Consider the following 16,163-nt stretch of genomic DNA (forward strand, 5'->3'; position numbering starts at 1 on the left):
CATTCTATAAATATTAGATATCATTACCATTATGATTGGGATCCCAAAATGCCTACACTGAAACCGAATACTTAAGAGTTTATGAATTAGGTTTTAAAAATGAATTTTACTGGTGAGTTAAAAAAAGATATGTGACCAAACCAGCAAGGAAAGTATATGTAACTCAGTATGAGAAGCCTTACTTACTGGAGTTCTCACCAATTATTTTCACTATTCTAGAAATCCTTACCCTTGCAGGTATAATACCTGAGTGCTGCGATTTGACAATGTAACCATCCGGTGCCTTGGAAAGAGCAACAAAGCCATCTTTTGGTGGAAACTTAAATTCCTCTTCACCGAAGTTAAATTTCAGTTCAGCATTCTAGCATTGAATAAAAGAGAAAATTAAAATTCTTCCCCTAATTGAAACCATCGTATACAAAATAATGAAGAGCAAGCAGCTTATAACCACAGTAAATTTTTTCTAACTAGATTCCTAATTACCTTCAAAACACAGGCAGGAAAGAGGGCTTGGTTTTTCATATGTGGTGGTATTTCAAATGCCAGACCAAGATCTTTTCCTTAAAAAACAAACACACAAAAAAAAAAGAGAGAGAGAGAGAGATTGAAACAATCAGAAAAGACCTTCCTCATGCTGACACTGTCAAATCTACCAACTTACCTGCATTCATGCCTCTCTCCTGTCACCATGGATAAACTGTGCTGCCTAAGGCCAGCTTCTTCATTTTTTCACTTTACTCCTGAAACTGTCACCTCTACCCCTCTACATTTTTCATTATTCTCTGTCTACAAGATCATTTCCATTAGACATTCCAAAGCATATAAACATACTCTCACAGTAAAATACACAAGAAAATCTCCCTTGAACCCACCTCTCCCTCCATTTACCTTCCATTTTTCTTCTCCCTTTTGTAGTGAAACTCCAATTTCCATTTACACTTCATCCACTTCCTTTCACCTCATTCTCTATTGAACTGCCTCCTTATTAGGAGGCCTCCCACCCTCACCCCTTCGCTCCACCAAAACAGCTCTCTAATGCTTTCTACTTGTCAAATGCAGTAGTTAATGCACATTCTTCATCTTGCTAGACTAGGTCCACCCACAGCACTGGACACAGTGATTGCTCCCTGATCCTTCAAACACTTCCTTCACCGGGACTGCAGGACCCATGCTTTCTTGATTCTCCTCCTGGCCTTCCTCCGCATTCCCCTCTGCTGCATTCTCCTCAATTTGCTGACCCCTAACCACAGGAACCCAGGCCTCAGATCTCTTCTTCTCTTTATCTACCCTCATTCCCTAGGCAATCTCACCCCACCCTCCAATGTGTCTTCAACAAAGCAGCCAGAATAGTACTGTTAAACTAAAGACAGATGATGCCACTCCTCTGCTCAAAACCCTCATGGCTTTCCATTTTACTCAAAATAAAAACCAAAGTTTAGATCATGGCCCATATGGCTCTCCATGGCCTGGCCTCACCACCTCACTGATCTAACATTCTACCACCGTCCTTTATCCCCAGAGTACTCCAGATCCAGTGGCTTCCTCGCTGTGACTCAGACACCTCAAGCACGCTTCCATCTCAGGGCATCCACATTTACTATTCCCTCGGTCTGAAATGTTCTTTGCAGATATCTGCCCGGCCCACCACCCAACTCATTCGGATCTCTACTTAAATGTCACCTTATCAAGCCTTCTGGCTGCCTGACACAAAAGCACAAACCCCCAAACCGCTATGGCTCTCCACTTCCTTCCCCTGCTTTATACCCTCCTTCACAGCACTTATTACCACCTAACATGGTATTATATGTCTGTCTTTCACCACTAGTGTGTAAGCCCCAAATGTCTATTCCATTTTCTTCTGTGCCTCCAGTACTTACCAGGGTACCTCAAACATAGTCAATGTTCAATAAATATTTGTTCAAATGAAGGCAGGGAGGGAGGGACAGGGATTTGAAAAAGTGGGTGGGGGGATTTTTAAAAATTACAATTATTGAATATCATATATCTTTTCACTACTAAGATCCCTATAGAGCTTACCATTTTTGGAGAACTTGACATGTCCTTTATCTATATCTAGGTAACATCCAATGGTATCATGCATAGTGAATTCCTAGAATACCGGAAAGTCAAATGCTATTAATAGAAAGCACATTCTTAAATAAAGTTAAAATATAGCTGCATCAAAAGTATGTGTGTTTCAAAATAATTATTTAAATCAAAAATGCCTATTAGAGCATATGACAATACAATAGTATAAGCATTTGACAGGCTTGTGAGAATCAACATATTTAGGCTGATTCACATTACTGTAGATTTCAGCTCACCAGATGAACCATATTTAGATTCATCATGATCAAAAATAAGAAAAGAGAATAACAGGTATCAAAACCAAAATCAAAATGAGGTGAAAAGAGAAGACAATGTAATGTATTTTGGAGGGGATAACAAATGGCATAAAAGAAAAATTATAACTACTACATATTTATCTAGCTTGACAATATTTCTTCACTGAAGTCCAAATCCAAACTTTCTGTGGAAAATATACAGAAAATCTGCTGATTACACCCTCATTCTGTCATGAGTGATTAAGTTTGCAAGAAAACTTACTTATGCTATGTTGGAGTTGATAACATAATTGCTTACCTCTCCATAATTATCAAACTGTTTATTATGGGATTTCTTTCCTGTTCCACCAAAGCCAAATCCAAACTTGTCAGTACCTAAATTTAAAAAATATTTTACTTTTCTGACAAGAGAAAATATAAAATTAAAAGACCTGTAAAAGAAGCAATTTTATTCACAAAGTATGTCCATTTCATGAACCCACAGGAAAACTATTCCTTAAGTTTCTGAATCCTACAAAAAACTAAACAGTGCTTAGGTCACACAGCTTGTGTGAGACTAGGGACACCAGTGATACTGCATCCCTTTCTGCTTTGGCCAGTAAGAAATTCAGATGCAAGTTTACAATAACGTGAAGCATCTATATGGGACCGTGTGGTACAGATTCACACACACTAACTTTACCCTGACTCCATTCAGTCTTAACCCTCATTTCATACTGCTATAATATCTGTACTTTTTGTAAGTTCCTTCAAATCTTTTTTGGGACAGGGTGGGGTACAGACAAATATTATTTCCATATCTTTAAAATAAAAACTTTTTATGGTTAAATTTATGATTTTGCTTCCCCAAATAATAAAATATTAACCCCCAAATGTAACTCAATCAATTCAGTTATTTTAGAAGCACTTACCTAGGTCCAAAGAGGCCTGCATGGTAGACCACCCGACCCTGCATAACCCTTGGTCATGACAGGATACTTCATAGTAGTGTTTCCCTACAAGGGTAAGATACATTGAGATTTACATAAATCACATACGCATAATTCATTTACCATGAAGCCACCTTCCCAATGTTTCTGAATTACACTGTTATGTACCAAATGAAGAATTATAGGTATATTTGTACCATCAAACACCTTCCCAGATCCTTGACTTAAAGCTATTTTTAAAAACTCATGGGCCAGGCGCAGTGGCTCATGCCTGTGGCCAGTACTGTGGGAGGCCAAGGCAAGCAGATCACCTGAGGTTAGGAGTTCAAAACCAGCCTGGCCAACAGGGTGAAGCCCCATCTCTACTAAAAGTACAAAAATTAGCCAGGCATGGTGGTGGGTGCCTGTAATCCCAGCTACTCGGGAAGGTGCGGTAGGAGAATCACTTGAACCCAGGAGATGAAGGTTGCAGTGAGCCAAGATGGTGCTATTGCCCTCCAGTCCGGGTGACAGTGCGAGACTCTGTCTCAAAAACAAACAAACAAACAACAACAACAAACCCTCATGTATTAATACATTGCCTCAAAAGTTTACACAAGTGCAGACGCTGTTCAAATACCTTTCATTAATCCTTTAGTAGCTCTACACCCATGCCATTCCTTTACTTCTCTGCTTTGACAACAAAGACCATCTGACCCAATTGCTGGATTTGAGAAGAAAATACAGAAAAACACGTCAGTAAAGGTTTTATAAATCATACATTCCCACCCCCCACCACCAAAAAAAAATCATTCAGTCTCCCTAACAAGATAATTCCTTCCTTGTTGCAATGTTCCAGAGACTGAGACTTACTGATTCTTGAGTGATAGTATTTACCAAGTGTAATTAGCCATTTCATTCCCTGGGTGTCCTTGGCTATGTTGGGGGCTATTTTCTATGCTGCCATCTGTTAACTAAGGTAAGACTTTACAGCAAGTCTAGAAAGGCTTCAACACAGCTCTTAACCTGAAGTGCACTAATAGTAGTTGCACCATGAATACAAATGTGCTTAGATAACTATTCTCTAGAGTCCTTTAAAGAAATGTACTCAAGGATGATGCACCACCCCTCACCAATATTTGTTATCCTGATTTTATACTTAGAGCTTGAGCGACTATGTAACTAAAAGATAACAGAACTGTCTCTAGCTTGTTCCTCAATCCATGGAAGAAACCATAATGGGAAAGTAGGGGAAAACATGAGTAAATAAGCATATGTTTGTTACTTGCTAATATTATAAGGGCTCTAAAAGATGAGGTATATTCTATATTATACATCACGATCAGTCTGAGTGATGTCCACATAGTAGGTGCTAAATGGTTTTAAGTAAATATTCAGCTTTTGTCTGTACTGGAAAAAAACTATAACTTCCGTCCTGGTTCATCTTTCCAACTCATATTCTGTACTTGAAAGTAGAACAAACTGTTAAGCACCTCAACACACATCTTCCTACACTTTTCAGAAATTAAATTATTCAAAGTATGAATTCTTACCCATATAGGTACTGAATTATGTAAAACTGAACTTTTAAAAAGTTATCTAGGAGCTTCCAGGATAGCCGAACACATGAGGGTTCATGAAGGGTGGCACACCCAGGGAGGGGAGAAGCTCCAAGCCCCCTCCGGTACTTCAACCTATGCATCTCTTCATCAGTATCCTTTGTAATAGCTTTAAAAATAAACCAGTAAACAAATTTTCCCAAGTTCTGTGAGCCACTCTAGCAAATTAATTGAACCTGAGGAAGGAGTTGTAGGAACGCTGATTTATAGCCAATCGGTTAGAAGCATAAGCCACAACCCGGACATCAGATGTGGGGGACAGTCTTGTGTGACTGAGCCCTCAACCTGTGGGATATGATGCTGTCTTCATGGAGATGGCGTCAGAATTGAATTGAATTACAGTTCTCAGCTGGAAGAAACCATAATGGGAAAGTAGAGGAAACCATGAATAAACAAACACGTGTCTGTTACTTACTCCATCAGTTCTCACTGACTGCTTGCTTGACTTGTGGGGAAAAACCCCACACATCTGCTGTCAGAAGCATGCTGTGAGAGTATACAGGGAAAAATGGAGTTTATTTATTTCTCTATATTCTCAGAACTGGTGTCAGGGTTTGCTAGAACTGCCTTGGCTCACAGAAATGTGGTTTGAAAAGAAAAGGATAAAAGGGTAGGGGATGAGGAACTTTTGGTTTCTTGGTGGCCAGAAGATCACCTACGGTATGGAGCCACAGCTGTGCTATACTCAGTTACTAATGGTAAAAGTTATCAGTGGAATTTAGAGTTGGATCCAACTCCAAGGAGCTGGTTCACTGGATGCATAAGAAAACACAAAAAAGAACCCGTGAGGTGGAGCTTGCAACGAGCCAAGATCGCGCCACTGCACTCCAGTCTGGGCGACAGAGCGAGAATCCTTCTCAAAAAAAAAAAAAAAGAAAAGAAAATGCAAGTAAGAAAGAAAAAAGTATACAGTCTTTTGGTTGCTATTATCTGTAATAGCTAAAATGAAGTAAAAGAGTGCTGGGTCAGCCCTTGATGTGAGACCACATTCCGATTTCAGTCCATCTGAGCTTTGGTCACGAGCTTCAAAGCTGAACCCCAAGGGAAAAATTATGCAGGGCCAACAAAAAGTACTAAGACCTGTGGTCTCCAAGAAGGCAGTCAATGTGGGGAAGAGCAAAACCAAAAAACTCTGAAATTGGAGGGGATAGTGTGAAGGAACTGTTTCATTTTGTAGATCAGTATCATAAGCTTCCTGAGGAGCCTTTACGAAAATGTACTCTGAGAGTAACTCCTTTAGGAAAGTGTCTTTGGTTTTAAATGTAGCAGAATAGAAGGGCATGTTTGGGTTGATGCAGGTCTCATTGCTCACTATGGAACAACCACAGAAGGCTCTATGCATGATGGAGGTTATTCCCAGGCAAGCAGCCAGCCTGGTGGATTGGATAAAAGCCACTGTAAGGTCTGTTAACCCCAAGAAGGAGGACTGTCCAACTCCACCCTATAAATACTTTCTTTTATAATTTCTGCATTTTCTATTTGGGTTAGGGAAGTTTTGCCACTGCTAAATTATACATGTAGTTTTCCGTATTCAAATTCATACATATATATTTAAGTCCTAAATACATATGGAATTTCTAATTATGATATGAGATAGAAGTCAATTGTATATTGCACCAGATGGATCATCAATTGTGCCAGCACCCTTTACCTAATAAATCATCCTTTTTTCTCATTGAAATGAAATATAATTATTTTTCCTGCATATAACTTCTCATATATACTGGGATTTATTTCCATTATATTCCACTGTCTATTCCTATGTCAGTTCTATACTGTTTAATGATAGTGACTACATTCTAATATCTGGTAAATTAAATCTTAATTTTATTTACTTGGTGTTCTCATGTATTATTTTTTTAAGTTTCTGAATTACAAATGAGCTGGTGGAAAGCCTATCCACTTACCGAAAGCAGATCCTCTGTCATATGGGTTCATCTGCCATTTGTTGAGCACTAAACAAGTTAAAATAAAAAAAGTTACCCCCAAATACATAAAATTTAAAATGCTTGGCCGGGTGCAGTGACTCATGCCTGCAATCTCAGCACTCTGGGAAGCTGAGGTGGGTGGTTCACATGAGGTCAGGAGTTCAAGACCAGCCTGGCCAACATGGTGAAACCTCGCCTCTACTAAAAAAATACAAAAATTAGCCAGGCATGGTGGCATGTGACTGTAATCCCAGCTACTCAGGAGTCTGAGGCACGAGAATCGCTTGAACCCAGGAGGCGGAGGTTGCAGTGAGCCGAGATTGTGCCACTGTACTCCAGCCTGGGCGACAGAGTGAGACTCTATCTCAAAAAAAAATAATAATAATAAAATAAATAAAATCCTCTATTAAAAAAAGCAAGTATTTTATATACCTTAATTCCTCTAGATTCAATATGGTTTTATATATTTAGAATACACAAGTAAAACCTGTTTTTATTTTTATGTTTTTTTTGAGACGGAGTCTTGCTCTGTCGCCCAGGCTGGAGTGCAGTGGCTGGATCTCTGCTCACTGCAAGCTCTACCTCCCGGGTTTACACCATTCTCCTGCCTCGGCCTCCCGAGTAGCTGGGACCACAGGCGCCTGCCACCTCGCCCGGCCAGTTTTTTGTATTTTTTAGTAGAGACGGGTTTCACCGTGTTAGCCAGGATGGTCTCGATCTCCTGACCTCGTGATCCGCCCATCTCGGCCTCCCAAAGTGCTGGGATTACAGGCTTGAGCCACCACGCCCAGCCTAAAACCTGTTTTTATTAAAAGCAAAAACGCAATTGAAAAATCAGACACATTGAAGATAATCATCACTGGTCTATTCAGACCTAAAACCTTATCTCCTCACTTGCTTGCTTCAGTGTGCTCCGTATCAGATGATACTGATTTCTGTCCTTACTCCTAGGTCACTACTAAAATGAAGTTTAGGTAACTAAACAAGTTGACTTCAATTACAAAGGAAATAACTGATCAACATTTCAGAATCTAATTATCTTGTAACTATCAAAAGAAAAGCAAGTCGTTTATCTGAATTCAATACCACATTCAAAAGAAACACATTTTTTTCATCCTCCCTTTTATAGGATTGGCATTTTCCTTTTCTGACACATCTTAATAGTCTGTTAAGATGTATGTATATATATAAACTAAGAATTGTAATAAAGAGAGCCCTACGTCCTTTCTAGCCCAACTTTCCATTCAGGGTAGAAATCCTTCCTAAATTATTTCTGGTCAAAAGATACACATCATCAGCTTAAACACTTTGAACATTGGAGAAATAACTTTGAGGTTCTCCCTTGCATTGTGGCTCAATGTAGCTATTAGGAAGTACTTTAAGTTAAACAGACATCTTCATCTAAACTATTTCTCATTGATCCTGGTCCTACTTTCTAGAATAATTATTTTCTCTCTAGTTCTCTTCAATAATTTAACAATTATCCCATCTCCATTTTTACTTCTTCTCCATGTTTAACTTTCTACTTTCTTTATTCCTCACAGGATGTGACTTTTAGAACCATTATCACTATGGTTATTCTTCTTTAGGAGTGTTTTGTTTTACCACCATTTCTCATAAATGACGGCACAGTTGTTACAAGTTCTGAAACTATTTTAGAATAGGCCAATAGTGTAAAAAGTTACATCAATTATCTATCTCATAATTAATTTACAGGAGTTCATAGATTCTACTTTATACATCTTATGTATAACATTACTCTCAAACAACTGAAAAGAATATGTTAATATGCCAGGTTCACTGGTCTTCAACTTGCTATTTTGTAGCAATCCTGTTTTGTATAATGAAACAAGAGTGACTTAAAATATGGAATAAATATGATTAAAATATAACAAAACAAAAGATTAATTAAGATAGAACGAAATTTAGAAACCATTCAACAGAAGCAACACCATTTAAAGATAAAGAAACTGCGGTAAGATTGTTTATGGTAGAGACAGTATCAGAAACCTAATAAAAAGACCAATTTCCATGTAGATAGGATTGCACATAAGAAACAACTTTAAAATTTATATTTTACCTTCCTAGGTGATTCCCTTCTTATCTTAGAGGAAAAAAACCGCCTCTATTCCCTCTAAGGCAATACTTCCCACCAGCATGGGATTTCACTCCAAAAATTATTTGTAAAATCTTTCCTTAATATTTTTGTAATATGTACCTATTTTCCTTTAGTATTAAGCATAGAAAGTTATAAAGTTAAAAACACTAAAATATCGAAATGTAATCTCCAAAATGCCAGTGTTTTCTCAAAGGGAACACTACTAGTATTTTAGGAGGGACAACCTTGCAGTGTTTAGGCTCTCAATGACATTTAGCATCCCTGGTTTCCAGGGTTCCAGACCCCAATGCCACCCCTCAGATATTGACAATATTTTAAAACTGCATACCCAAATCTCACATTCCTAACTGCCAGTGATGAGAATCGATAATTTATATAAAAGGAAATATCAATTTATAAAAATTACCTGAAGCACCAGTTTTAATTGTTGTTTTTCCTTTTTTGCCTTCCTGTTGGTCTTTCAGAGTTTCATAAACTATCTGGATAACTGGAATACTAAAAGCCTATCAAAGAAACAAAAGGTTTCTATGTTAGTATTCAGATACTAACAACAGTTTAATAACCAAAATAAATGACAAAAGTTATGCACATCAAATAATTATACATATTCCAGATTGGTACTATAATTTCATTTGCCCAAAAAAAAAAAAAAAAAATACCAGTCAGACAACAGAGTGGACTGAATGAAGGAAATAGGATGCAGCTAACAGCACAAAATGATAAAACAATGGAGAACAGTAGAATGAACCTACACTAAAGAGGAAAAATATCATCCAGTCCGACAAATTATTTCTCTAGTCTAGGCCAATAGGAGATCAACTTCTGTATGTAACCTTTATATTTTAGGTGTCATCATATTAAAATTCAGAAGTGAGTATAAACACTAAAGTTACTGTAACTCCCTAACACCCATTTAAAACTATATTCTTAAGGTCATACTTTTTTGTAGCTCTTCATAATTAGCTGGCAACAAAAATATCATTTTCAGTGGCAAGTAATTAATTTCTTACCTTTTGGAGGTTGCTATTTTATTAAATACTTCAAAGTAAAAACTACTATTCAAAGCTACTTTAAAATTCAACTTTTAGAGAGTAAGTAAATATAATTTATTACTTACACCAGTTTTGCCACTTCCTGTTTCTGCAGCCTGAATGAGGGGAAAAAAGTTGATTTTACAGATTAAGTTGTCTATTAAACAGATCAAATTAACACCATAATATGTAGAAATCTTTAACATTTGACCGGCTACCTTTATTTTCACAGTGCCTCCAGATTATCCAGGCTTCCTCTGTCAACTCCGACTACAGCCCATTTTGTTACCTTTCCCATACCTTTAAGAATCTTCTCTTCCCTTTCCTTTCCCATTGCTATCATTCAAATGGAAGCTCTCATCATTCTAATCTAGATTATTACAAAAGTATCCAAACAACATCTAATCCCAGAACTATACTACAATCTGCTACTCAAATTAGTCTTCATGGGAAGACTAATACTCAAATTATTTAACAGGACACTTGAGAAAGAGCCCAAATAATCTGACCCATTATCTCTCTACCATTTTATTTCAAGTTTATCCCTGCTCAGACACATATTTTATGCTACCATCCAACTGAAGTATTCCAGAGTCATATCGTACATTCTACCATTCGCTGTTTTGTTGGTATTCTTTCTACCTAAAAAGCATTTCCCTTTTATCTTGCCTTGTCAAAAATCTGGCCCACGCTTATAACTCCAGCACTTTGGAAGGTCAAGACAGGAGGATTGCTTGAGGCTGGGAGTTGGAGAACAGACTGGGCAACATAGTGAGACCCTGTCTCTACAAAAAATACAATAAATTAGCTGGATGTGGTGGTGTGTACCTGTAGTCCCACCTAATTGGGAGACCGAAATAGGAAGATTGCTTGAACCCAGGAGTTTGAGGCTGCAGTGAACTATAAACACACCATTGCACTCCAGCTTGGGCAACAGAGCTTGGCCTTTTTAAAAAAATAAATAAAAGAAATCTACTTCCTCTAAGCAGTCCCTATGATCCCTAAAGCAAAAGGATAACTGGAGTCCCACTCAAATTCCGCACTACTCTGCATCTCTTATGAAGGAGCCACATTCTCTCTGATATGAGATTCATTCTTACACATGTCTTATTGCCCTAGTTGGTTTAAGCTTCTCAAGGGTAAATATTTATCTGTTTGAAGCTTTTACCTAATGCTCTGAATACAGTATATGTATCATAAATGTTTGTGAATAAAGTTAAAGTATCATATTTAAGCCTATGCAATTCTTAGAGTGTGTCCCCAGCTCCCAATCACCTCACTAAATTTAAACTTACCATAAGTACATCACCTCCTCCTAGTATCAATGGGATAGATTCAGCCTGGATATCAGTTGGGAGGCTAAAAGAATCATATTTGAAGAATTTTAGTTATTGGGAAAAAAAATCACCTAAGCAAATTAAGTCATGTTAAACTTTAAGCCTAAAAGAAAATTTTACGTGGTAAATATGATCCATCCTATTCCACTAGAAATACGTCAAGGTTGAAAAAAGGAAACTTTCCATAATTTAGAAAACCACACAAAAGAACTGAATTTCACTTATCCAACTAGACACAAAAATATTGGATAAAATCACTAACAACTGTTTAAATTATAAAACATCCTCTCCCAGGTACATTTAAGCTTTATGTACTTACAGCCAATCCATCTCTTCCACAGCTTGTGCAATCTCAGGCATAACACCCATCTCTGAAAGTAAACATTGATTTTAAAAATCACATATACTGAATTGAAATCATAAATTGCAGTGCTCTCAAAATTACTATTCAAAAACAGGGTAAAGATTTTGAAGGATAGCTCAGTTACATCAAATCTACTGAGCGCGGCACTGTTGAAAGAGCACAAGTTCTGGAGAAAGACTTGAGTTCAAATCTAAGTTCTCACTTATTAGCAAGTGACCTTACGCAAGGCTATAAATCTGTTTTCTCCACACAAAACAGGGCTGATATTGCCTACCTTGGAGGGCTATATGAAGACCAGAGATAATAATGTAATGCAACTGGAGCATGGCTGTCACCTAATAAACTGTAGCCACTATAGTGCTTATTTACCTCTTATGACTCGTGAAAAGTCTGCGAAGCTAGACAGGGTTGTTGCATTTAGAGATAATTTAGAGATAATGTGCGCATTTAGAGATAATCTCTTTACATTAGATATTATGTACCTTGGCTACTCCAGGACCATGTGAATACCTTCAGCAATTAGAGAAAAATGAATAGACAAGTGGAGAGCACCCGCATTTATTGGCAGCCTGATTAACTGATTAACTGAAGAGGGAGGGGCCAGCGGTAAAAACATGGGCATCTGGAAATGTCAGCTGAAGAACTGCTCTGTTCTTAACTGTATACATATTTCAATAATTCTACTTCAAGACCCATCCTAAATGAATAGAGATGAGTTGTTTCTAACTGGGTTTTGTCATTTTATCATTTCGCATATGAACTCTAGAGGGTAATTAACATATGGAGTAGTTGGATTACTTAAACTTTCCTTCCAAATGAGAAGTGACTTTGAAGTCTGTATTTATAAAATATAGCTTTTATTATAAAAATACGTATTCCTATAAAAAAAGTCAAATATTCACAAGCCCCAGAAATACCAATTTTGAAATTCTGTATTTCTTGCCATTGTGAAAAGGCATAAAGCAAACGTACAGACTGAAAATATTATTTATAAAATTATGTAGCTTTTTCGTTGCATCAGATGAGAAGGATCATCATTTTCAAAAAAGAAGGCTCTCCTAACTCTTTTTTTTTTTGAGACAGAGTCTCGTTCTGTCACCCAGGCTGGAGTGCAGTGGCATGATCTTGGCTCACTGCAAACTCCGTCTTCCAGATTCAAGCAATTCTCCTGCCTCAGCCTCCCGAGTAACTGGGGCTACAGGCACATGTCACCAGGCTCGGCTAATTCTTTTGCGTATTTTTAGTAGAGACGGGGTTTTACCATGTTAGCCGGGATGGTCTCAATCTCCTGACCTCATGATCTGCCCACTTTGGCCTCCCAAAGTGCTGGGATTACAGGCATGAGCCACTGTGCCTGGCAACTCTCCTAACTGTTTATCTCCTCAGGAAAAAAAAAAAAAATCCACAGATAAACTAATGAAGATCTAAAGTTGAATATCCAGGCAGACCTTCCTAAGAATTAACCTGTATTACAGTCTATGTTCTCTCTCCTAAAATGCAAACTGCTTGAAACAAAGGAGTGGTGTGTTCTTACTGCATACGGAATACTGCAAGCTGAAGCCGTTTGCAAAACTGTTTTACAACAAGAAACAACATAACACTTTCAGTAAATTCCAGACAACCTGTTGTACCATTCTGGTCATGTTCCCTGCAAGTTTTCTTTGAAACCAGACCTTAAGTATAATACTTTTAACAGTTAAGGAAAAATTAGAAACATTCATGAAATTCCAGTTTTGTCTTTATTTCATATCACAGACTCTTTTTCCAGTCATTTACCTCTAACTTTCATGAAATTTGTGTATGACTCCCAAAGATGTGTACCTATAAAATGACTACCTAGAACTATCCTACAGACCTTGGCTCTAAAATCCTGTTTTAGGAAAATGTTGGGAGACAAAAAAACAGCAACAACTCTGAGCAGATTTCCAACTGAATCCTATTAGAAGATGTAACTGAAACAGTCAGAAATCTTACATGACTGTTGCACTTTGGGAGGCCAAGGTGGGCGGATCACCTGAGGTCAGGAGTTTGAGACCAGCCTGGCCAACATAGTGAAACCCTGTCTATACTAATAATACAAAAATGAGCAGGGCATGGTGGTAGGTGCCTGTAATCCCAGCTACTCAGGAGGCTGAGGCAGGAGAATTGCTTGAACCTGGGAGATGGAGGCAGCAGTGAGCCACTATCACACCACTGCACTACAGCTGGGGCTACAGAGTAAGCCTACATCCCCCACCTCCCACCCCCCGCCCCCCGCCAAAAAAAAAAAAAAAAAAAAGAAAAAGAAAAAGGAAAAAAAATCTTACATGACTGAAGATTTGGAATTCCTAATATTCTTACAGAAGAAAACTAAAAAATATAAAATACTACAACACCTGAAGTCATCTTAAAAAGTTAAGAACATTAAAGGACATCAGGCCTAACGTGATACATTTACATAGCAATAAACGTTACATAAGTGCTACATAAATGCATCACGTTTAGCACATTTAAGGCTGATTACAGCTTCCTAAAACTGGATCCCTAATAGGAGGATGATTAAGAGGGGAAAATATCAACCGTAGGTTTCGATAAGCCACATCAAATCATGTTTGGCATAAAGGACAGTATCAGGCGGCAAATAAATGTAAATTTTCCAAACTTACGTTGGGCTGGTGCGTACGTTAATCAAAATGCTTTCCCTTTGGCTTCAACACTGAACATTAATGTTGATATAATAGCGTTTAACAAATAAAGATCAGGTTTATGCCTGGGACGTTTTGGAAGGGCCTGAAAAAACTGGACAGAGGCAGGATCGTCATTTTCCCCAATCACTCCACCCCACGCCGACTCGCTTCTCTGCCTGGCCAAGCCCAGATGAGCCGCGGGCAGAAAAGGGTTCCCAAAGGGTCACTGCCACGTTAAGAGGCAGGAGGTGCAGGCGTCTGGGAACCGCCAGAGCAACGCCGCCGCCTGGATTTTGCAGCCGAAGGTGCACTGGCAGGAAAGCCAAGTGGAGATTGGTAGAAGGGAAAGGGTACGGGGAGGGACGTCCTGGCCCGCTCCTGAAAAGAACTGTTCTCCGAACCCGAGCCACGGCCGCCCCCGATCCCGCAACGCGGGTCCATCAGGGGCTGCAGCGGACAGCGCCCTTTGGTCTCCCTGATCCCTTTAGCTCCCCGCGGGCCGCCCCACTACCCCCAGAGCTTCCACAAACGCACCGGAGAAGGCCGCCATCTTCACCCCGTCCTCCGCGGCTTCGACCGCTCGCTCTCTCCCTCCCGACTGACACAGCGCGGCAGTGGCTCCGCGCGCTTCCGGCCCCCGGCCTTTGGCGTTCGGAGTCCGGGCAGGGACTCAGCCCCGGGAGAACGGTTCCGATGGAAGGAAAGGCCCGCACCAGCCCCGCCTTATGCACCTGCCGCTGAGCGGACCGCTGGGACCCAGGGCCTCGGGACCCCGCCTTCGTCCTGGGCACCATGTGTTTGGAGCACACCATGCGGTATCAGGGTCACTGCCACAGAGAAGGAAGCAGACGTTTGGTAATTAGGGTCATCCAGTGGGCTCAGGCTGACACCACACCGTGTCGTCCCCACTCAGTCCCCCAAATTTACAAAGATGAGCAGGGCCTTGGTGTATGAATGACCTGGAGAGATGGACTGGATTCATTGCTCCGAGCACTAGTGGGTGCCTGGCAACCAGTAGGTATTTGTTTTTTGTTTTTTGTTTTTTACTGAAATAAGTAATGATTTAGGTCTCCCTTCACCCATGTTTGACGTCGCTTTTATAATTTCGAGTTTGACTTCCATGCAATTTTCACTCCTTTCTCTTTGCAAAGAGATGGGGAAAGTAAATGAGGAATCCTCCCAACCAGACACTCTGTCAGGAAGGTATTAGAATCTTTAGATGAGGACTCTAAGATTCAGGAAAGTTAAGTCACTTATCTAAAGACACACATCTACCGAATGGCAGCGTGGGATTTGAGCCACATCTGCCCAACGCGAGGGCGAGTGCTGTACTATCTGTAGCCTGCCCTAGAGTGTCTTAGAGAAAAGCGGAACCCTCAGGCAAGATAGAATAGGGTTGCAGCGGCCGGGCGCGGTGGCTCACACCTGTAATCCCAGCACTTTGGGAGGCCGAGGCGGGCGGATCACGAAGTCAGGAGGTCGAGACCATCCTAGCTAACATGGTGAAACCCCTTCTCTACTGAAAATAAAAAAAAAAAAAATAAATAAATAATAAAAAAGGGTTGCAACTACTCGGGAGGTTGAGGCATGAAAATCATTTGAACCTGGGAGGCGAAAGCTGCAGTGAGACGAGATCGTGCCACTGCACTCCAGGCTGGGCGACAGAGGGAGAGTCTGTCTCAAATTAAAAAAAAAAAAAAAAGATGGTTGGGCGCGGTGTCTCACTCCTGTAATCTCAGCACTTTGGGAGGCCGAGGCAGGCGGATCACGAGGTCAGGAGATCGAGACCATCCTGGCTAACATGGTGAACCCCCCTCTCTACTAAAAATACAAAAGAATTAGCAGG

The 16,163-nt window shown here is 39.6% G+C and overlaps 1 protein-coding gene across 1 annotated transcript in view; it reads right to left on the reverse strand.

The window, feature by feature from the left end:
* The window catches only part of DDX1 (DEAD-box helicase 1), a 37,460-nt gene extending 22,517 nt beyond the window's left edge, over positions 1 to 14,943 (reverse strand). Inside the window, 12 exon segments of the mRNA NM_001266562.1 lie at positions 247 to 361; positions 484 to 560; positions 2,038 to 2,110; positions 2,644 to 2,720; positions 3,257 to 3,340; positions 3,894 to 3,977; positions 6,780 to 6,827; positions 9,326 to 9,422; positions 10,037 to 10,066; positions 11,246 to 11,309; positions 11,607 to 11,658; positions 14,852 to 14,943. Coding sequence (NP_001253491.1) covers positions 247 to 361; positions 484 to 560; positions 2,038 to 2,110; positions 2,644 to 2,720; positions 3,257 to 3,340; positions 3,894 to 3,977; positions 6,780 to 6,827; positions 9,326 to 9,422; positions 10,037 to 10,066; positions 11,246 to 11,309; positions 11,607 to 11,658; positions 14,852 to 14,867 — 817 coding nt within the window. The 5' untranslated portion in view covers positions 14,868 to 14,943.
* Positions 14,944 to 16,163: the final 1,220 nt, after the last annotated feature.

The sequence above is a fragment of the Macaca mulatta genome, chromosome 13 (genome assembly GCF_049350105.2).
Source record: "Macaca mulatta isolate MMU2019108-1 chromosome 13, T2T-MMU8v2.0, whole genome shotgun sequence".
Taxonomy (NCBI): Eukaryota; Metazoa; Chordata; class Mammalia; order Primates; family Cercopithecidae; genus Macaca; species Macaca mulatta.